This window comes from Chionomys nivalis, chromosome 6, assembly GCF_950005125.1.
Source record: "Chionomys nivalis chromosome 6, mChiNiv1.1, whole genome shotgun sequence".
NCBI classification, from domain to species: domain Eukaryota; kingdom Metazoa; phylum Chordata; class Mammalia; order Rodentia; family Cricetidae; genus Chionomys; species Chionomys nivalis.
In genome coordinates this window covers 87,990,177-88,012,285 of record NC_080091.1, presented here as the reverse complement: position 1 = coordinate 88,012,285, position 22,109 = coordinate 87,990,177, and the positions used below count along the sequence as shown (strand labels likewise).

General features: G+C 40.0%; 1 protein-coding gene across 4 annotated transcripts in view; it reads left to right on the top strand.

Moving 5' to 3' along the window:
• Ankrd17 (ankyrin repeat domain 17) overlaps positions 1 to 22,109 on the top strand; it is a 147,571-nt gene that overhangs the window by 115,253 nt on the left and 10,209 nt on the right. For all 4 annotated transcript variants that reach the window (XM_057773135.1, XM_057773134.1, XM_057773137.1 and 1 more), the window contains 6 exons: positions 7,592 to 7,763; positions 8,984 to 9,431; positions 10,011 to 10,166; positions 12,081 to 12,230; positions 16,035 to 17,659; positions 20,315 to 20,512. In XM_057773135.1, coding sequence (XP_057629118.1) covers positions 7,592 to 7,763; positions 8,984 to 9,431; positions 10,011 to 10,166; positions 12,081 to 12,230; positions 16,035 to 17,659; positions 20,315 to 20,512 — 2,749 coding nt within the window. The remainder of the gene's footprint in view (positions 1 to 7,591; positions 7,764 to 8,983; positions 9,432 to 10,010; positions 10,167 to 12,080; positions 12,231 to 16,034; positions 17,660 to 20,314; positions 20,513 to 22,109) is intronic.

The following is a 22,109-nucleotide window of genomic DNA, read 5'->3' as shown; positions in this document are numbered from 1 at the left end:
AGGATTTAAGGTGAGACTAAATTGCTTGTTTTTGTAGGATATTAGCAATTGGGTTTTGTACTTGACACTGTATACATATATATAGTTTATTGAATTGGTCTCACCACCTGCATACTTCTTTCTTTATAAATTTCCCGAAATTTTTTAGCTCTGTATTGGTGTGTGTATGTACAGCCCCTTCCATAAACTTTTATTTGTAAACAAATCAGTGTCATAATCTCAGCACATGTACCATGTGATTATTCCTTTTTGCTTCACTCCCTTTTCAATTGCACTTTCAACTCTTTGGCCAGCATCCTGCTTATCAATATTTACTTTATACTATCATTTTGCTATTTTTTACTCCATTCTAATTCACATCGTGCATCCCAACAAATAATTGTATCTAAAAAAATAAAATTCCACCCTGACAGGTTTCACTTTAAATACTTTAAAGTATTATTATTGCTGAAACCTTCCATCCTTGATAATCACTCAGCTTTTTTTTGTTTGTGAGTTCCACACCTTTACCTTTTATAGTTAACTATTGTAATTTTAGATTGAAAGCCATCTTCCCAAACTGCAACTGGACTGGACTTACACAGAAGTTTCTCTTTTTTCCCCAAACAACTCAACAAAATAACTGTTTACCTGTCATTTGCATTGTCTGAGGTTGTGTGCCAGTATCATTCCGTTTTATAGAAGGGATATATGCGTCTTAGCATTTTAGTGATGTTGAGGTGCTTGCAGACTCCATCCCTTTTAGATAACAAAGAATGATTTTTTAGCCCTTTAATACAGATCAGTAATTAAAACACTGTATTTTTAGTTTAGTCTCACCTGGATCATTTTCTTTCTACCTTCTGTTTTTCTTCCAGCACGTTTTTTTTAACATTTCATAAAACTTTAATAAATTTCTTACATCAGTAAGGACATTGACATAGCCAAAGAACAGTTCCAAAGATCATTCCCACTTTCTCTATCCACCCACTAATATTCATCCAGCCAGGGAATAAATGTTTAGTAGCCAGGACCATAACCCCCCAGCCCCCAATTTGCATGCTAAATCATCTGTTCTTTCCTATTGGATGCTATTGGAGCAATCTTCCTTTATTCCTGTGTTTTCTGAGTTCCTGGATCAGCATGCAGGCTTTTTGTTTTGTTTTGTTTTGTTTTTGAGACAGGGTCATGTATAGCCCTGATCTACCTGACTTTACCTTTCATTTACCTAGGATCATAGATTCCTTGTTCTCTTATAAGTTTCTTGTAGCTAAAGTCAACATACTCATTCATATTTAAAAACTGAAACAAGACTGACTATAGTGGCACAGGCCTTTATACGAGGCCAGCCTGGTCTACAGAGGAGAGACTCTAAAGCTATAGAGAAACCCTATCTGGAAAACACAAGAAAGCAAAACAATAAAAACGATGGGCAGAGTGGTGCGTGCCTTTAATCCCAGCAGAGGCAGTGAGTTAGAGGCCAGCAGAGTTTTTAAGACAGGCTGTCTCGGAAGGAAATATTTTTTAATGTGCATATGTATGTGACTATGCCAGACCTGCATAGGTGCTCACAGAGTGAAGAGGGTTTGGATCTCCTGGAGTTAGGAGTTAGTCTGTGAGCTGACTGACATGGATGCTGAGACCCAAACTCAGGTGCTTTGGAAGGTCAGGAAGTATGCAGCCGCACAGAGTCACCTCTCTTCTTCTCAGTAATGCTCAGCTCCCTTTGATAGATTGCCTAATTGACTTTTCATCTACTTGGTGTAGGGCATTCATACTGTCCTGTGCTGTCTCCCTTGCTGGTTCTTCAACCTTTTTATTATCTTTGGTTTTATAACATGGCTAAGTCTAGTACTTACTGTGTAGCCATAGTTGTCCATTAACTCATGGCATTCCTCCTGTCTTAGCTTTTGGAGTGCTGGAATTACAGGTATGTAAAATAATGCCTGGCTAAGACCCTTCCTAAGTCTAGGATGTAAAGATCTGTTACTATTCCTAAAATTCATTTTCTACTCCTGTCAGCCATGCTGGTTTACTTGAATATACAGGTCCAAGACTTATGGCTTGCACATTGGTATTAGGCTTTGATTGAAATATTGCACCTTCATAAAACTTACTCTGAATCACCTTATTTAAAATCTTTGTGAAACTAGTGAGAAGGCTCAGCAGAAAAGGATACATGAAGCCAAGGCTGGCAAGCAGGGTTCCAGAACCAAAGTCTACATGGTGGTGGGAGAGAGCCAAATAACAGCTTGTCCTCTGGCCTTCATCAAGCATGCTGACACAAACACAGATTAACTAACTGTCTAAGGAATCAAAATCCTCACCTGCCCCCATGCAGGTAATTTTTTTGTTGAAGGATTCAACCAGCTATAGATCAGAAGTATCCAGAGGATGGGCTCTTCTAGAGACCTGGATTCATTTCCCAGTCTGTGCCTGGGCGCTCACAACTGTCCAGTTCAGGGGATCTAGTGTGGTTTTTTTCTGGCCTTCTCAGGCACCAAGCATTCATGTAGTGCACAGACATTTACAAGGATAAAAGAGAATAACACAAAATAAACTTCCAGAAGAAATTTCTTCTGGAAGAAGAATCAAGCATGGAGATTTTCATTATATTTTAAATAACACAATGCATATAGCCCATTCAGTTAGGTACATATGCTTTAGTTTTAAATGTTTGATGGCATTGAGCACCCATGGATTTTGTTTTTGGTGCTGGAACCAATTTCCTGAGATACTAAAAGATAACTATGTTTTCTATATTTATCACCTATTTATAGTCCTCAGTTCTTCACTAAGTATAAACTAGTCAGGACAGATTCTTATCCATGCCTAGCACATATCAAATTACCAGTAAATTTTTGTTGCAGATAGATGCTGTGATCCAACATAATTCCTGCCCTGGAGAGGTAGAGGCAAGAGAATTGGGAGTTTGGGGCCCTTTGGCAACATAGAGAGTTGGAAGCCACCATCAGCTGTGAAATCCCATTTCAAGGAAACAAGCAAAAGAAATTCTAAGTAAAAGAGACTTCTAAATTTTTCTTTTACTTCTCTTCACTTTTTATGTTTGTGGAAAGGCTTATGGGGGTGATAGTGGCGATCAAAGCCTCTTGCCTCCACATCTGGAGTGCTAAGAGTATACAGATAAGATTTACTGTAGCGTAGGGGAATATTCAATGCATTTTAAGAATTTGGGGGGGTGGGGTTGGCGGGTGGTGACCCTTGCCTTTAATTCCAGCACTTGGGAGGCAGCAGGCGGATTTCTGTACATTTGAGGCCAACATGGTCTACAAAGTTCCAAGACAGCCAGGACTATACAGAGAAACTCTTTTAAATTTTAAACACCCTCCACTCTTAAGTTCAGTCCTTCTCTTCCTTAAACACTTAACCTACCTCATGTTGGAACCAGACAGGAAACAACAGTCCTCCTTCCTAGGACTTGAGATTAGAACAGTGTTTTTTAGGACGACTAGTGACTGCTTAGGCTGGAATGTGGCAAGTCCCCTGCTCAGTTCATCCCTTCTTCTAGACTCACTCATTTGTTGCAGTTTCTCCACTCTTTTGTCATCTAGTAGTGGCCTTAGATTGCTTATATTGAGGCTGCTGAACTCTGGAACCTCTCTCTGGTTTGAGCCTTAGGACTCTACTGAAGTCTTGCACCAACAGAGAGTAGCAGTTAGAGCTGTGTACTTGTAGGAGACCAAAAACTTTGAAAGGGTACTGTACCTTTTCTACCATGTGTGTGTTCCATACCTGCTTCTCTTTTCAATACAAAGTTTATGTCAGGCAGTGGTGACATAGGCCTCCAGCACTCTGGAGGTGGAGAGAGGTGGAGGCAGGTGAATCTCATGAGTTCCAGGGTAGCCAGAGCTGTTACACAGAAAACCTTTCACAAGAAAACAAAAAACACAAAACAACAACAAAACAAAATTTGGGATTTCCCAAACAAAAGTAATGATAGTCCCTAACCCCAGACTGTAAAGCCTTGTGTTGAGCCGGGCATTCCAGGCAGTTAAGAGACAGATACATGAAAAGGTAGGACAGTTTCTGACAAAAGTAAAAGACCATGGGGCTGGAACAGTGCAGAGTGATCCCAGAAGCACAAGGCCTTCGTACAGCAGAACTAAAGGGGGAAAAGGATTACAGCACAACCAAATGAGGAGACAGAGGATTGCTGAGAGTTAAAAACCAAAGTGGGGGTGCTTTGATTTTGTGTGTTTGGAGGACTGACTTTGTCTGCATCAATGGGCACAGAAGCAGCCCTAGAGGTTAGTTACATTATTCTTTTAGGGGTTTCTACCAAAGTGAAATATTTTTAGATACACTACAGAAGAGAATTTCAGGACCAACCAGTATGCATTGTGTTTGGGTTAAGGCCAAACCACAGCCCCTGGCATTCATATATCTAAGGAGTCTGGAATGTTCAGGTAGAAGTTTCTTCCCAAGCCCCCTTCTCTGGGAGTTGCCCTCAGTCCAGACTCCATGCCTGAGAAAGCCCTCCAAACAATAACACCTCCACAGAGATGCTTAAGACCACTCCCACAGGATATTTAAACTCCCCCACCCCCCGCCCTCAAGAACAAACACATGGTTTTCTGGTCTTCCTCTTCCGTCTCCTCTCTTGGAAACTGGAAAGTCATCTTGGGAGCATTTGTATCCATGGGCTTTTTCTAATTCGGTTTGATTTGGTATGATTCAGATTATTGCGTCGGTGGAGAGGCTTGGGGATGCAGAAACTTGACAGTGGAGTTAGTTGTGGAATACCAGGACATAGCTAAGACTTTAGGTGTGGGCTTCTCAAGAATCACACTTGTTTCTGCACCTTGAAGATACTATGTTCAGAGGTTTGTTAAGGAACCTAAATAAGATGATAAAGTGGGTCATGAAGAGATTGAAGTCAGATCTTCTTTCTAGAAAAAGTTAATAGTCTTACTTCTAGGATTTCTTGAAAAAATACTTAGGAGGAATGAAGTTGTACTCAATGTCATATACTTCAAGCCTCGAAATTTATTGGTTTTTAAAAAAAAAAAAAAAAAAGCCAGAAGTAGTGGCACATGTTTTTAATTCCAGCACTCAAGAGGCAGAGGAAGGTGGATCTCTGTGAGTTCGAGGCCAGCCTGGTCTACAAAGTGAGATCCAGGACAGCCAAAGATACACAGAGTAACACTGTCTTGAAAACAAACAAAAACCAGAGACAATGTTTTACATTGTTAAGAGTCTTGGTTCATTCAGAAATTGACCAGTGTGACTGTGAATGCATTTTACCAAAGAAGAGGCATCATTCACATACTGATGCCAGTCGCCAGAACTGCTCCAGAGCATACTCTCAGTATGCAGATCTCACCGGGTGGTGGTGGTGCACGCTTTTAATCCCAGTACTTCGGAGGCAGAGGCAGGTGAATCTTTGTGAGTTCGACGCCAGCCTGGTTTGTAGAGCAAGGTCCAGGACTGACTCCACATCTACTGGGAAATCCTGTCTCAAAAAACAAAAGCATCAACAGCATAAGACTTAGCCGGCTGAGGCAGGCGGACAGTGAGTTTGAGGCCAGCCTAGTCTACAGAGCTAGGACAGCTAGGACTGTTACATAGAGAAAGCCTGTCTTGAAAAATGAAGGGGGGGAGGTGTGTGCAATTCTGAATTATAATAGGGGCTTATAAAGGCAAAATTAACAAGGCGATGTACTTCCTGCCTTCATGCAGTCAGGGACAAGAACACGTACTGACATGCATTCTGCCTACTAATGTGTAATTAGGCATACTTCCTGCCTGTGTTCCATCTGGGGCAAGCAAGCTTGGTTACAGAAGTGAAAACGTGGTTTGTACAAGATCAGGCAATTGTAAGAACAACCCTCAGCATTCCAGGAAGTTATCTTTCCTTGGGCAAGTGAGACTTACAGAGTAGAGGCATTTGTTTTATGATTCTCTTAAGCACAATAATTAAAAAAATTTTAAAAAAATATTTATTTATTATGTGTACAATATTCTGTCTGCAGGCCAGAAGAGGGCACCAGACCTCATTACAGATGGTTGTGAGCCACCATGTGGTTGCTGGGAATTGAACTCAAGACCTTTGGAAGAGCAGGCAATACTCTTAACCGCTGAGCCATCTCTCCAGCCCTAATTTTAAATTTTTAAACATAATGTTCACCATAACAATATTATGTCTTGCTAGGCGTAGGCCTTTATTCCCTGCACTTGGGAAGCAGAGACAGGCGATTTGGTAAATTCAAGGCCAATCTGGTCTACAAAGTGAGTTCCAGGACATTCATGGCTGTTACACAGAGACACTCTGTTTCAACCCTCAACTTAGCCAAAGAAAAACCAACAGTATTTTTCTATGTAAGTAGTATTCATAGAAAATGTTAGTCATAATGAAAGTCTCAATTCTCAGCTGAGAGGAGACTTTAACCCCTGCCATTGATGGGCTCACCTTCTTCCTGGTGCCCCCTGGTTTTTCTATTTTGCCTCAGTCTCAGTAGGATACTGTGACTTTTTCTTCTATATACTAACTACCATTGTTTTCATAGGCTTTTATTTGAAGTACATATAAAATACACAGATTCAGAATGCTTATGGGCCTGAAACAAGGTTGTTTGTGTGTGTGCGTGCGCACGCGTGCTATGTGTTGCTTTTTTGAGAGGCTGAAGTTATTAGATTGAACCACCAAATAAGGGTTCCTGGAACCCATTTCAGATCTTTGCCAGAGCAGTAAAAGCTTTCAGCCCCTGAACTCTCTCTAACCCTAACTTAAAAATTTTAAGTGACTGTAGAAATCATGTGCCTTTATTATTTACTCATTAAAATCTGATAAGCTTTTGTTTAGTTTTTATGATAATGGGGACTAGTTCTGGGGCCTTGTGCATGTTAGGCGAGTACTCATCACTGAACTATATTCTAGGCTTTTCTTTTGAGACAGAGCTTGCATCTGTCTATACCAGCCTATACCAGCATCAGACTCACTGTGTAACTTTAGCAATCCTTGAGTTCAAGATCTTCTTGCTTCAGCATGATGTTGAGATTAGGAGTGTACATAATCATATATAGCTTAAAAATATGTCAGGTATGGTGGCACATACCTTAATTCCGACACTCAGGAAGCAGAGGCAGGTGGATTTCTCTGAGCTTAAGGACTTTATGGTCTACATAGTGAGTTAGAGCCAAGCCAGGGCTACTTAGTGAGACACTTGACTCCAAAAAAAAAAAAAAAAAAAAAAAAAGTTTTATTTACACATAGAACAAAATAGTCATTCTGCAGTTTAATGCTTACACATAGAACAAAATAGTCATTCTGCAGTTTAATGCATGTACTTGAATTGTGGTGCCCCAATCCCTAGTAATTACCTTCTGCCTCTTCTACTTCCTTTCTCCAAAGCTTTCTATTTTTACATTAAGAAAAAAAAAACCTTGAAGCTTGATGTTTTAAAAATGACATAGAGCTCACAGATACTGTCCTACCTGTGTCTACCACTGTGCACACATTACTGTATGTTAAGTACGGTTGACTCCAATGACTTTGAATTTTAAGGTTTCCTATTTGCCTTGTAATGAATCGTGTTATATGCCTACTTTTAGTCGAAGTAAGCTCTAGTGTTGTGTTTCTCTGATTTTACAGTTAAGGGAAGAAAGCCGAAGGCTGGCCTTGGCTGCCAAAAGAGAAAAGCGAAAAGAGAAGAGAAGGAAGAAAAAGGAAGAACAAAGAAGAAAATTAGAAGAAATTGAAGCCAAAAATAAGGAGAACTTTGAACTCCAAGCTGCCCAAGAAAAAGAAAAACTTAAAGTTGAAGGTATTTTTTTCCAGACAAGCATCCAGTTTGATACTGCAGTTGAAGTCATATACTCAGCTATGCCTAGCAGATGTAATCCATCACTTAGTAGTCTGAGGTGAAAGGGTCACAAGATAAGGACATGTGGGCTACACAATGAGTTTGAGACCAGAACACACAATTTGGTGAGGTTGTCTCAAGAATTTTTTGTTTGTTTGTTTTTTAAGATAGGATTTCTCTGTGAAACAATCCTGGCTGTCCTGGAACTTGCTTTGTAGACCAGGTTGGCTTCGAACACACAGCTCTACCTACCTCTGCCTCCCGAGTGCTGGGATTAAAGGCCTTTGCCACCACTGCCCGACTCAATAATTTTTTTTTTTAAAGAATTCCAGGAAATTAACAGTTGTCTGCTATGTGCTGGGTCTTGAAAACAATTCTTTGTACTAAAAAAGCAATTATTAGCTTAAGGTAAGCATGGCAGTGTATTGTGGTAATGCCAACATTTGGGAAGTAGAAAGCAGGAGGGTCAGCAGTTCAGGGGTATCCTTGGCTACAAAGTCAGTTAATGGCTAACTTAAGAGGCATAAAATCCTCTTTCAGAAAACAAAATACGACTACTGCTCATTGTAATCATGATTATATTTACATTTTAGTTGAATGTACTGGTACATATTTATAATCCTAGCATTCAGAGACTGAGATAGGTCAATTACTGAAAAGTCAAGGCTAGCCTTGAATATATAGTAACACCCTGTTTTGTTTTTATTTAAATTCCTGTCAATGAACTTAGAAATATTTACTATTTAGATTTTGGTTTTGGATTTGTATTTTGTATTGTTTTGTAGTTTTGAGATACTTTGGCTGTATTTGGCTCATGCTAGCCTTATACTCTACATTTTTCTATCCCGACCTTTCAGGTAGCTTAGATTGTGGACATTTTCTTCCATTCTTGATTTGTATCACTTTTGGGTACGTGCAGTTAGTCTAGTCTTTCTCCTCTTTTTTTGAAATGTTTACATGTAAATGTATACATTATATGTAATAAAATGTAAATACTTGACTGTTTTCTTATAAAATGTCTTCATTTATATATAGTAACATTGTTATATTTATGTTAGTAATTTTATAAAATTTATTACATGATTCATGTTTATATTTCCCAAGCTGTTTCCAAATATTCTTCATAGTTTTCTGCTGTATCAATCTCATCAGTGAATGACTAAATATTACTGCTTTTACAGAAGAACCTGAAGTCTTGACAGAGCCTCCAAGTGCCACTACCACCACTACCATAGGAATATCTGCTACCTGGACTACTTTGGCAGGTTCCCATGGTAAAAGAAACAATACCATAACTACAACCAGTTCAAAAAGGAAAAACCGGAAGAATAAAATTACTCCAGAAAATGTTCAAATTATATTTGATGATCCACTACCAATTTCATACAGTCAGCCAGAGAAGGTGAATGGAGAGTCCAAGAGCAGCAGCACCAGCGAGAGTGGGGACAGTGACAATATGAGGATCTCCAGCTGCAGTGATGAAAGCAGTAACAGCAACAGCAGCAGGAAGAGTGACAATCATTCTCCAGCTGTGGTCACTACCACTGTGACCAGCAAGAAGCAGCCCTCTGTTCTTGTTTCATTTCCAAAGGAGGAGAGAAAATCCATTTCTGGCAAGGCATCTATAAAGTTAGTTCCAAGTTCCTTTTAGTGGTGTCATGTTAAATACCTTGTCACTAATTTTCTTTCTTTCTTTCTTTTTGAAACAAATTAATTACTAAATATTTTGTATGCTAAAAAGACTAAGCTGTTGTTTAGATTTTATGCTGAGAAAATAAATTATTTTTACTATGTAATTTTTTGTGATTGTTGTTAAACTTATATGAAAAGTTTTGATAAGTGATGCTGGGCGTGGTGGTATATGCCTGTCATTTCAGCCTTTGGGAGGCTGAAGCAAGAGAATCACAGGTTCAAAACCAGGTTGGGCTAAATGTTGACTTGAGTATAGCCAGACCCTGTCTCAAAAATGAAAAAGGTATTGGTGTCTAGTTTCAGTGTTAAGATTCTACTCTGCTAAGTTTACCCCTGTGTGGTACATTCTTGAAACTGGCTCTTTGTTATTAAATGCTGACTAGCAGAGACGTTGGGAGCAGATTCCGCATTCGTTTTTTTTTTTTAATTGGTCTTAAACAATAAACTGGGTAACTTTATCATTTAAGTTTTTCTGCGTCTGTTCATTATTAATGTGCTTTCCCTCCTTTGTTAAAGATTGTCAGAGACTGTCAATGAAGGGACCAGTAATTCTCTGTCAACTTGCACAAAGTCTGGTCCATCTCCTCTTTCTTCTCCAAATGGGAAGTTAACAGTAGCAAGTCCTAAGCGTGGGCAAAAGAGGGAAGAAGGATGGAAGGAAGTTGTAAGGAGGTGAGTGATTCTTGGCTTACAGTTATAGTCCTCCCACCATTCCCGAGGTTGTAGACAAACTCATGTTTCAAAACTAAATCTGGTCAAGAGACAGTCTTGTTGTATATCACATGCTAAAAATGCCAGTGTTTTAAAGTGAGAAATAAGGTGGTGGCAGATGCCTTTAATCCCATTGTAATTCTTTGTGTATCTCTGACTGTCCTAGAACTTACTATGGTTGACCAGGCTTGCTCAAACTCAAGAATTCCACCTGCCTCTGCCTCCCAAATGCTGGGAACCTTTCACTAATGTGAAGATTTAAAATTGAAATGTGCCAGACCTGGTGGACCATGCCTGTAATCTTAGCTCTTGGGAACTGTAAGCAGGAGAACCGGAGTTTAATGTTACCCTCAGTTTGAGGCCAGCCTGGGCTTTTTAAGGTCCTCATTTGTTCATAAAAAACAAACAAAATTAAAACTGCTTACTATTTTCCCAAAGTACCTGAATTCAGTTCCCAGCACCCATACAGGACTGCTCACGGTTTCCTGGAACCCTATCTTGAGGGGATTAGACACCCTTTCCTGGCCTCCTCAGGCACCTGCACACACATGCAGTACAATCCTATAGATACACCTAAATTAAACCAGCTTTTCCAGGTTGTCCTGTGACCTCCACATGTATTCCTGATGCATGCATACCCCCCCCTTGAATAAAATGTAAAAAATCCTTGTAATTTTGCAAAGTGAGGCATGATTGTTTTTGCCTGTGATCCAAGTACATGAGAGTTGGTGGCAGGAAGATTGGTGGATTTGGAAGCCAATCTAGGTTATGGAATGAGACAGTCCGAACAGCCCAAACAGGTCTTGATTTCAACATAGCGATGAGCGTGACCTTGAACGAGTACTGATCCTCTTGCCACCAACTCCCAGCACTTGGCAGGCTAACCTAGGTAATTTTTTTTTCCTTTTAATTTCTAGTGGGCTTTTCTTTTTTCCTCACATTACTTTGTGAATTTTTATGTCTAGATAATCAATTATATGCTTATAAATAATTCAGGGAAACAGAATTTTCATATTTTTTGAGATAATACATTAGATATAAATAAATTAAGCAGGAAAAGTGCCTAAAAGAAGCCTTTCTTGAGATGTTAGACTAAATTAGTTCCATTGAAGCTCCCTGTTAATTTGCCCCACCAGGATTTGCAGTGTCAGCGTGCACATCTACCTAGTATATATTGCAGGAATATAATAGGATGATAGTCAAGAAAGCAAACCACAAGATGAAAAGGTAGGCTAAGACAGCATTTCCCTGAGTAGATCAGGCTACCCTGTAGCTCAGAGAGAGCCACCTACTTCTGTTTCCAGAGTGCTGTCACTAATAGGGCCTTTTGTTTGTTTTTCAGGATTAAGAATAAATAAAAAGCTGGGTGTGGTGGTACACCCTTTATTTCCAGCACTTTTTTTTTATTGAAAAAATTTCCACCTCCCATTTCCCTCCCCCTCCTCCACTCCTCTTCCCCTCCCCCCACTCCTCTCCCCCTCCCTGTCCAGTCCTAAGAGCAGTCAGGGTTCCCTGCCCTGTGGGAAGTCCAACAAGGTCCTCCCCCCTCCATCCAGGTCTAGGAAGGTGAGCATCCAAACTGGCTAGGCTCCCACAAAGCCAGTTCATGCAGTAGGATCAAAACCCAGTGCCATTGTCCTTGGCTTCTCATTTTGAGGCAGGCCAAGATTGCCTTTTCAAGCTAGCCCACAGCGACATAATGAAATTCTATATTTACTGAATTTTTTAAAAAAACAAAAGGATGAATATAAGCTTATTTTGCAATAGTCTGTTCTTCATTTATAGTAAAATACCTTAATTTTTAATTTCTTATTTAAATTATAACCACTGATAGTAATTTGTCTTTATTAATTTATCTTTGTAATTTTTAAACAGGTCAAAGAAAGTATCTGTTCCATCAACTGTGATATCTAGAGTGATTGGAAGAGGTGGCTGTAATATCAATGCTATTCGGGAATTTACTGGTGCACACATAGATATTGATAAGCAGAAGGACAAAACTGGAGATCGGATAATAACTATAAGGCAAAGCTTTATTTCTACATTTTCTTTCTGTTTTATTGTATTGTAACTCAGTGGAATGGAACCATTTTAGTAGCATTTTGTGTTTGATTTGTGTGTGTGTCTGTCCGTCTATTTTCGTGTTGTAAAGAGATACCATGATCTTCGCAACTTCTTGTGAAGGAAAACATCTAATTGGGGTGGTCCATTATCATTATGGTGAGAAGTACCTGAGAGTCCGACTTCTGCTGTGGGCAATAGGAAGTCAACTGAGACTGGACGGTATCTTGAGCATGGGAAACCTCAAAGCCCTTCCCCACACTGACACACTCCAACAAAGCCATACCTCCTAATAGTGCCACTCCCTGTGAGATTATGGGTGCCAGTTACACTCAGAGTCAGACAGAGAGAGAGTGAGTGAGTGTTGGGAGTGCCAGTGCAAGTATATCTGAATGCTTGTGAATGGCAGACATCAACCTTGGGTACTGATTTCTAATGTACCCTACCATGTTTTGTTGGTTTTAATTTCTAAGTTCTGTTTGTATGTCCTCGGAGGTTAAAGACTTCAGATATTCTGGAACTGGAGTAATAGGCTACCGGACATGTGTTTGGGAAACTGAATTTAAGTCCTCTGCAAGAGCAGTATATGCTCTTAACCATAAAACCATCTCTCCAGGACCTCGCCCCCTTCTGTTCTCTGTTTTGGGTGGGGGGAACCTCAGAATGACCTCGAACTTGCTATGTAGGTATACATAGCAGGCTCTTGAGCCCAAATGATCTACATATCTCCACCTTCCCACTATTCGGATCACAAGAATGCAGACACCATGCCCAGCTTTTTATTCTAATGTGTTTTAAGGTCATACAGTTTCTATGCATGCAAGACAAGTACTGTACCAATGGAAAGATCTCCACGGGGCTGGGCGAAGTGGGGGGATGGGACAGGGTCTGGATACCTGGAGTTTTTATGTATGCTCACACTGCAGAGACCAGAGAAGAATTTCTCCTCTCATGGTCTGTCACTGTGTCTTATCCCTTGAGATAGTACCCCTCAGTGAATCTGAAGCTTGGAAGCTTGATGTTTAGGCTATTCTGACTGGATAGAGAGTAGCCAGGATCCTTCCGTAAGTAATTTTGAGGTTATTGGCATGCTGGCTATACCTAGCTTTTATGTGTCAGAGATTCAAACTCATCAAGCACTCATACTCATTGAGACATTTCCCCTGACTTTATGTTTTTAACGATAATAACTATGAGAATTGTACCACATATCTTTAATCTCAGCAGAAGCAGGCAGATCTCCTAAGTTTTGAGGCTAGCCTGGTCTTCATAGTGAGTTCCAGGACAGTCAGGGTTATGTAGTGAGACTTTATCTCAAAATGGGGGGGGGGGTTGGAAATAGAAATGTAATTATTCCTAGTCCGTTTTCTGATTAATGCATTCTTCTGACATGTTTTAGGTGTTATTAGGGAATTTTGAAATAATCTTAAAAATTTGTTCTGAACCTGGATTAGTAAATGTCTAACACTTTTTGTTCTTGTTTTTCGAGACAGGGTTTCTCTCTACAGAGAAACTGTTCCTGGCTGTCATGGAACTTGCTCTGTAGACTAGGCTGAACTCACAGAGATCCAAGTGTTTGTATTAAAGCCATGAGCTACCACACCCAACTAATGTCTAGCACAATTTAATCAGGGAGTTATTTTCTTTCAATTGTACATTTGAAATTTTGTTCTTCTGAGATGGTATTCTTAGAATTTGAACTTATTAATATAGTTTAAATCTAACATAAATATTTAACTTGAAAAACTCATCAAATGTGTCTGCTGTAATATTCTTAGAATAAAGATGAGAGCTTAAGACATAGGCTGTAAGAAGCTATGCCTATGGCCATTTTAAGTGTGTTTTAAAAAGAAGGTACTTTGGCAAGAAAGATGGCTCGGAGGCTAAGAGCACTGACTGTTCTTCCAAATATTCCAAAGGTCCTGAATTCAAGTCCCAGCACCCATATGGTAGCTCACAACCATATGTAATGAGATCTAGTGCCTTCTTCTGACCTGTAGGCATTCATGCGTGCAGAACACTGGATACATAATTAATAAATAAATAAATCTTTAAAAGGAGAAGCAGGTACTTTTTTGCATTATTTACTTAATCCATTTCCTATTCGTCTTTTCTTCTTTTCTGGCTTTTCCCTCTGCTAAAGTGGCTAGATTGTCACAACCTGCCATATCCAGAGAAAAGACAAACAGGTGCTTTTTCTGGATCGTTTGTTTCTGAGGTTTCCGTACATGACCTCATCAAATGTTTTCCTGAAGACCCAGCATGACAGTTTGCTGTCATTGTCATTGTTGAGAGCAATTTTGAGAGATCTTCCCTAAGGGATTATAATACTATTAATAGAGAAGATATTTGGGAATATGTAGTAAGCATTTCTCTGCTAGTTGTAGAGTTTTCCATGTTTACTTACATTGGTGTTTTGTTCTTTGCTTTTGTTATGCTAAAGATTGAACATAAATTCCCACTTCCAACTTCTTATTTAAATTGTTTTAGTATTGATTTTATTTTTTATTTATTTAAACTTTTTGGGCAGGGTCTTTGTGTAGCCCCATCTATCCTGGAACTCACTATACCAGACTGTCTTTGAACTTAGAGACTCTGCCTCCTCTAAGTGTTCACATTAAAGGCTTACATCACCATTCTAGGCTTAACTTTCTCTCCCCTTTTTCTTTAAGACCAGATCTCAGGATGTGGTTTAGACTGACCTTAAACTCACAGAGGTCACCTCTCTGCTGGTACTAAAGGTGTTAACTACCACTTCTAGTTGTTGACCAGCTATATAACTTTGTAGTAGTGTATGCTACACAAGCTTTTTTTTTTAATATTTATTTATTTATTTATTACACAATATTCTGTCTGCTTGTATGCCTGCAGGCCAGAAGAGGGCGCCAGACCTCATTACAGATGGTTGTGAGCCACCATGTGGTTGCTGGGAATTGAACTCAGGACCTTTGGAAGAGCAGGCAATGCTCTTAACCACTGAGCCATCTCTCCAGCCCCCTGCTACGCAAGCTTTTGTGTATAATTGACTTCCTAACAATAAAATGTCTTACGACGGGAATTATTTATTTATTTATTTATTTATTTATTTTTGGTTTTTTTGAAATGGGGTTTCCCAGTAGCTATGGAGTCAGTCCTAGAACTCGCTCTGTGGACCAGACTGGCCTCGAACTCACAGAGATCTGCCTGCCTCTGCCTCCAAGCACTGTAAAGGTGCGTGCTACCACCACCCAGCAGGGAAAATATCTTTCTTAGTCTAAGGAAACAACGGGAAAATGAATTTTTTCATTCAATAAATATAGGGCATGGTGCAGTGACTCAGCAGTCATTGCAGGATACCTGGATCCAGTTCCCAGCACCTACGTAGTGCCTTATGACCATCTGAGCGCTTCTATGTGTGAACATAAAGAAGTCTTTTTAAAAGAAAGTCAATTAAGATAGGTTGTATAGGTTAGTGACAGGGAACTTAGCTAGCTTGGGAAAGCTTACCAATGTTATACCAAAAAGGAAGATAAAAATTGCTGATGTTCTGAAGCTTAGCATTAATTCAAGATAATTTATTGTTTCCAGAAGACCTAAAAATTGATAAGACTATGTCCCTTGCACGTTTCGGCTTATCTGGTGTGTATGTGTGTGTGTGTGTGAGTGTGAGAGTGTGTGTGTGAGAGAGAGAGAGAGACTATCTGCGCACAAATGACTTTATATTACTAGAAAATACTGAAATTGGGGCTAACTCTTGGCATTTGTTTTTGTCTGTTGATCAACATACAGGGGTGGCACTGAATCAACAAGACAAGCAACTCAGTTGATCAATGCTTTGATCAAGGATCCAGACAAAGAAATTGATGAACTTATTCCAAAGAATCGTTTGAAAAGCTCCTCAGCAAATTCCAAAATAGGGTCATCAGCACCTACCACCACTGCTGCTAATAGTTCCTTAATGGGAATTAAAATGACGACTGTAGCTCTGTCATCGACATCTCAAACTGCCACAGCACTCACTGTGCCTGCTATCTCTTCTGCATCCACTCACAAAACCATTAAGAACCCAGTGAATAATGTGAGGCCTGGTTTTCCGGTTTCTCTTCCATTAGCATACCCTCCTCCCCAGTTTGCACATGCTTTGCTTGCTGCTCAGACTTTCCAGCAGATCCGTCCACCAAGGTTGCCCATGACCCACTTTGGAGGTACTTTTCCACCAGCTCAGTCCACTTGGGGTCCTTTTCCTGTCAGGCCGTTGAGCCCTGCCAGAGCTACTAACTCGCCTAAGCCTCACATGGTGCCTCGCCATAGCAATCAGAATAGCAGTGGTTCTCAGGTGAATTCAGCAGGTTCTTTAACTTCAAGTCCAACAACTACAGCCAGTTCATCAGCTTCAGCGGTGCCTGGTACATCTTCAAATGGCAGTCCAAGTTCTCCTTCCGTCAGAAGGCAGCTTTTTGTCACAGTTGTGAAGACATCCAATGCCACAACCACAACAGTCACAACTACAGCAAGCAACAACAGCACTGCACCCACAAACGCCACATATCCTATGCCTACTGCCAAAGAACACTACCCAGTATCCTCCCCATCTTCCCCATCACCACCAGCCCAGCCAGGAGGGGTTTCTAGAAATAGCCCTTTGGATTGTGGAGCAGCATCCCCAAATAAAGGGGCATCTTCTTCCGAACAGGAAGCAAGTAGTCCGCCAGTAGTTGAAACCTCAAACAGGCCTCCACACAGCAGCAGTTCTGGGAGCTCATCAGGTCATTCCACTCAGCAGCAGCCTCCGGGACCTGTTTCTCAGGAGCCAAGACCCCCTCTTCAGCAGTCTCAGGTTCCTTCCCCGGATGTGAGAATGACTGTTCCTCCCACAGCAACAAGTTCTGCTCCAGTGGTGGTGCCTTCTACTGCGCCTGTGCCATACCCTATGCCTCAAACACAGATGGGATGTTCCCAGCCTCCTAAAATGGAAACCCCTGCTGTCCGACCACCTTCTCATGGCACAACTGCCCCTCACAAGAATCCAGCTCCAGTGCAGAATTCATCTGTTGCAGTCCTCAATGTCAATCACATTAAAAGACCTCATAGTGTCCCCTCCTCTGTCCAGCTACCTTCGACCTTAAGTACACAAAGTGCTTGTCAGAATTCAGTACATCCAGCAAATAAGCCTGTTGTTCCCAACTTCAGTGCCCCTTTACCATTTGGGCCCTTTAGCACATTGTTTGAAAATAACCCTACGAATGCTCATGCCTTCTGGGGAGGCTCTGTTGTTTCATCTCAGTCAACACCAGAATCCATGCTGTCTGGAAAGTCCTCTTATTTGCCAAATTCGGATCCTTTGCATCAGTCTGATACTTCCAAAGCACCAGGTTTTAGGCCACCATTACAGAGACCTGCTCCAAGTCCCTCAGGTGAGTATGTTTGTTTATTTTATTTTTACAGTCTCTACTTATTACCACTTCACATGGACGCTAGGAAAAATTTGGGCTATATTCTGATGTATTTTCTCTATAAGTAGGTTACATGGACAGAGAAGGTGGTTTGTTGCTCTGCTGTTGTTTTTTAAACAGGGTCTAGCTACATAGCCCGGGCTGGACGGCTGGACTGGAATTCAAACATCTGCTTCCTGAGTGTGGGATTAAAGGCTGTGGGCCTGGTTTTTTTGTTTGCTTGTTTTTTTTGTATTTGTGGCACTAGGAGTTTGACTCATTGATTTGTGCCTGCTAGACAAGTGTTTTCTTTACAGCGAGCTACACCCCAAGCCCAAGACAGTTGCAGTCCTTTATACATTTTTGTAGCATGTGCATTTAGTGTGTTTTTATTTTAAAATCTTTTAAAGGCTATAGTAAATTTTATCTTAAATACGTTAGTAGGTCTCATCTTCCCCTCCCTCTCACCCCCCTTGAAACAAAGAAGAAAAAGGATTTAGGGATTTTTTTTTTTTTTTTTTTGAGATTGGAAGCAACTCGAGAAGCTGAAGAATAGCCTTTAGTTTGAGACCAGTCTTCATACCCTATCTTGAAAAAGACAACAGAAGGGCATGGTGGTGCATGCATGTAATCCCTGCACATGGAAAGTCATTTCAGCTACAGTCTGAGCTTGACTGCTTTAGCTACAGGAGATCCTATCTCAAAAGAAAGAAAAAAAAAAACCCATAGGTTTTATATTAATAAGGAAATGCCAGCTAACACCAAAATACTACCAGTTTTAATAAATTCAAATTCATTTCTGGTTTTTGGACATCTTTCTCATTTTAAAATGATATGCCATCTAATGTGGTAACCATTAGGTATCCCTTTTATTTCTATTTAAACTCAGTGGAAATTCACCAGATGTGAATACCTTTATTCTCAGCCTTAGGAGGCAGAGGCAGGCTGATCTCAGTGAGATCCAGGCCAGCCAGGGCTACATATTCTGACCCTGTTTCAAAATAACACTTTTATCTTCTTAGTCCAGCTGTAAGCACTGTGGACTAGTGGCTGCCATGTTATATAGCAAAATTGTAGAATATTTCTATTTCAAGGGAAGTTCTTTTGGACAGCACTGGTATTTATAGGGGATCTAAACATTTTCTAATTATGTTACTGCTTTTTAACTTTTCACTTATTTTTAGATTTATAAAACAAGAATTTCAGTTCGTTGTGTAAATACTTTAGTCGATTATGATAATACAGCAAACAGAAGAAATCAGTATTAGGTAGTTGACAATAGATTTTATAGTATTCAATAACTGCTTCGAGATTGCATTTAGAACTAATGCACTTCTGAATCAGCATGGTAGTGCATGCTTTTGTGCATCTCTAGCACTTTGGGTTCCCTGTGATCTTTGGCTATGTGTTGAGCTCATTTCTATCCCAGAATATCAAGAGAGTCTGGCTTTTTTGGTTTTTGGTTTTTCAAGATGGTTTCTCTTGTGTAGCCATGGCTGTCTGTCCCTGAACTCAGAGATCTGTTTGCTTCTGCTTTCCAAGTGCTGGGATTAAAGGCATACGCTACCATAGCTCAACAGAGATCCTTTAGAAGAGATCTATTAGAAGAAACTATTGTGGGTTAGCCTGAGCATGTCAAGTAATTGAGAAAATCCATGTGAGAGGTGGACACTCTATGGGCTAGAATGATTTGGAGCTCACCATATAGGGCATGCTTGTCTCAGACTTCACAACTTTTGAACTTAGTAGGCCAAGAAGTGATGAGATTCTCCTCCTTAGCCTCAATGCTGTAGTGAACCATCTGAAGCTGGCTTTATTTGTGTAATTGTTGTTGGGTTTTATTTTTTAAGAACATCTTACTGTATAGACCTCGCTGGCCTAAACTCAGTAAATGTGGATTAGGCTGACCTGGAACTCAGAAGAATTATACCTGTTTCTATATCTGTGTATTCATTCCTTGCATCAATATATGTGCACAAATGTGTGCCAGGAGCCCAGGGAAGTCAGAAGAGGTGTTGGTTCCTGTGGAGCTGTCGTTGATTAATTGTGTGAATCCAATTCTAGGTCCTCTGCAAGAACAGCAAGTGTTTTGCCACCTACAACTCCCCAGCCTTAACACTTCCTTAAAAAAAATTTTTTTTAGACTGGTGGTGGCACACGTCATTAATCCTATCGTGGAATCAGAGGGGAGGGAGATGGATCTCTTGAGTTAAGGCCAGCCCGGTCTACATAATAAGTTCCAGGACAGCTAGAAGTACATAGAGACCCTGTCAGAAAAATAAAAACATAGATAAATGGAAATTTTTTTAAAAATTAAGAATAAAATGCAGAGTAAAATATTACTCCCTCATTCATTATTCATTTGTTCATATCTTTTAATGAGGGAGTGGTTTTGAGAACGGGTCTTGCTTTAGCCTAGATTGCCCTTAAACTTGTCATGTGGCCATTCTCAACCTCATGAAGTTATGACCTTGTGAGATTTTGTGGGGGGTGGGGAGGGAGAGAAAGAGAATGGCCTTGAATTTATTAAGGAGCCAAAAATGAATTTTTTTTTTAAGTGACTAAAATACTTGTGTGCTCTTCCCAGTGACCTCTTCTCGGGAGAGTTAGTCAGTAATGGTGATCTTTACATTCCAGGTATTGTCAACATAGACTCACCATATGGTTCTGTGACGCCTCCTTCTACACATTTGGGAAACTTTGCTTCAAGTCTTTCAGGAGGTCAAATGTATGGGCCTGGAGCACCTCTTGGAGGAGCATCTGCAGCTGCTAACTTTAACAGACAGCATTTTTCCCCACTTAGTTTGTTGACTCCATGTTCATCAGCATCAAATGGTGAGTGATCTGTATCCTGTAAGAAAAAGCTATTTTCTTATAAACAAAGGTGCTTGAGCTCTTCAAGTATAGGATATTGAGACAGACTGTCCTAGAGACTAGGCTAGCCTCAGACTCACCATTTAGTCAAGGATGACCTTGAATCTGATCTTTCTGCTTCCAGTTCCCACAGGCTGGAAGTAGAGGCACCTGCTACTGCTGCTCATTCCAAGTTTGGGACTTTTAACTTCACCCACATTTTATGTTGTAAAATATATATATATAAAATTTCTAAATCTTGGGTCTATGTAATATCAATAAAATTTGTAGATTTAAAAACTATTTATTGGGACTGGAGAGATGGCTTAGTAGCGCTTACTGCTGTTGGAGACCCTGCTTTGATTCCCAGTAGCTATATGATAACTGTCTGCAACTCCAATTCCAGAGCATCACCCCTTCTGACCTTCATGGGCACCAGGCACACATTTGGTGCACACATATATATGAAGTCAAAACATTCATACACATAAAAGAAAATCTAAAACTGCTTTTAAAACCTACTTATTTAATGGTACATGGTGATAAAACCAGGGTATCTTGTAGAAGAGGAATGTGTTCTACTATTTGAGCACATCCCTACCTCACTCCCATTTACTCTGTTAATTTACATCTACTTTTTAAATACAACTAGTGAACAGAAAGATTTCTAGCTTTACAAAAAGAGTGACTATTGAGCCTAGCATGATGATGGGACTTAGTTGTAATTCTAACTACTTTAAAGACTGAAGTACTATAATTTGTGCTTTGACCAGCCTCAACTGGTCAAAACTAGTGAATTCCAAAGTAGCCTGGAAAGAAATGTGAAAATGATCTCAAATACAATACAAACACTTGCTGTATAAATACCACATATCTTTTTTCCACATTTACATCTTCTTTACCTAAGCTGCATAGCAAAACAAACTGAAGTTGTACAGTATTAGAGTATTATATTCTTACTGTATCAGCAGTCATGACTCAGAAACCCCAAATACATTAAGCAAAATAAAAACTGAACATTTGAAGAGCTGTGTTCTCATTTTTGTTTTCTTCATTTTCTTTTAAGAAGTACTGCAGCTGAGCAGTAGTGGCACACACCTTTAATCCCAGTATTTGGGAGGCAGAGGCCTCAAGCTCATGCATGAGCATAAGAGCTGGGGAGGGTGAGCACTGCTAAATGGGAATGGCTTAGACTTTAGAAACTTCTGCCTACACCAGTGTCACACCTCTTCTAAGGCCAGGCCTTCCAGACCTTCTCAGACAGCTCTATCAGCTAGGTACATATGGTCAAACATGAATTTGTGAGGGTCATTCTCATTCATACAACCACATTTCTGTCCCTGGCTGGCACCCATGGGATTGTGGCTACAATAATACAAAGTGCACTTAGAACAGCTTTAAATGTGTTATGTCCCTGTAGTATTTCAGTCTAAAGACTTTAAAGTCTAAGGTTTCTTCTAGACACAAAGCAATTTCTTAATTATACCCCCCCATAAAAATAAAAAAAAAATTGCATACGTACAACATTAAATGACAGAGAATATACATTACCATTTCAGAAGGGAGGAAGGGAACCATA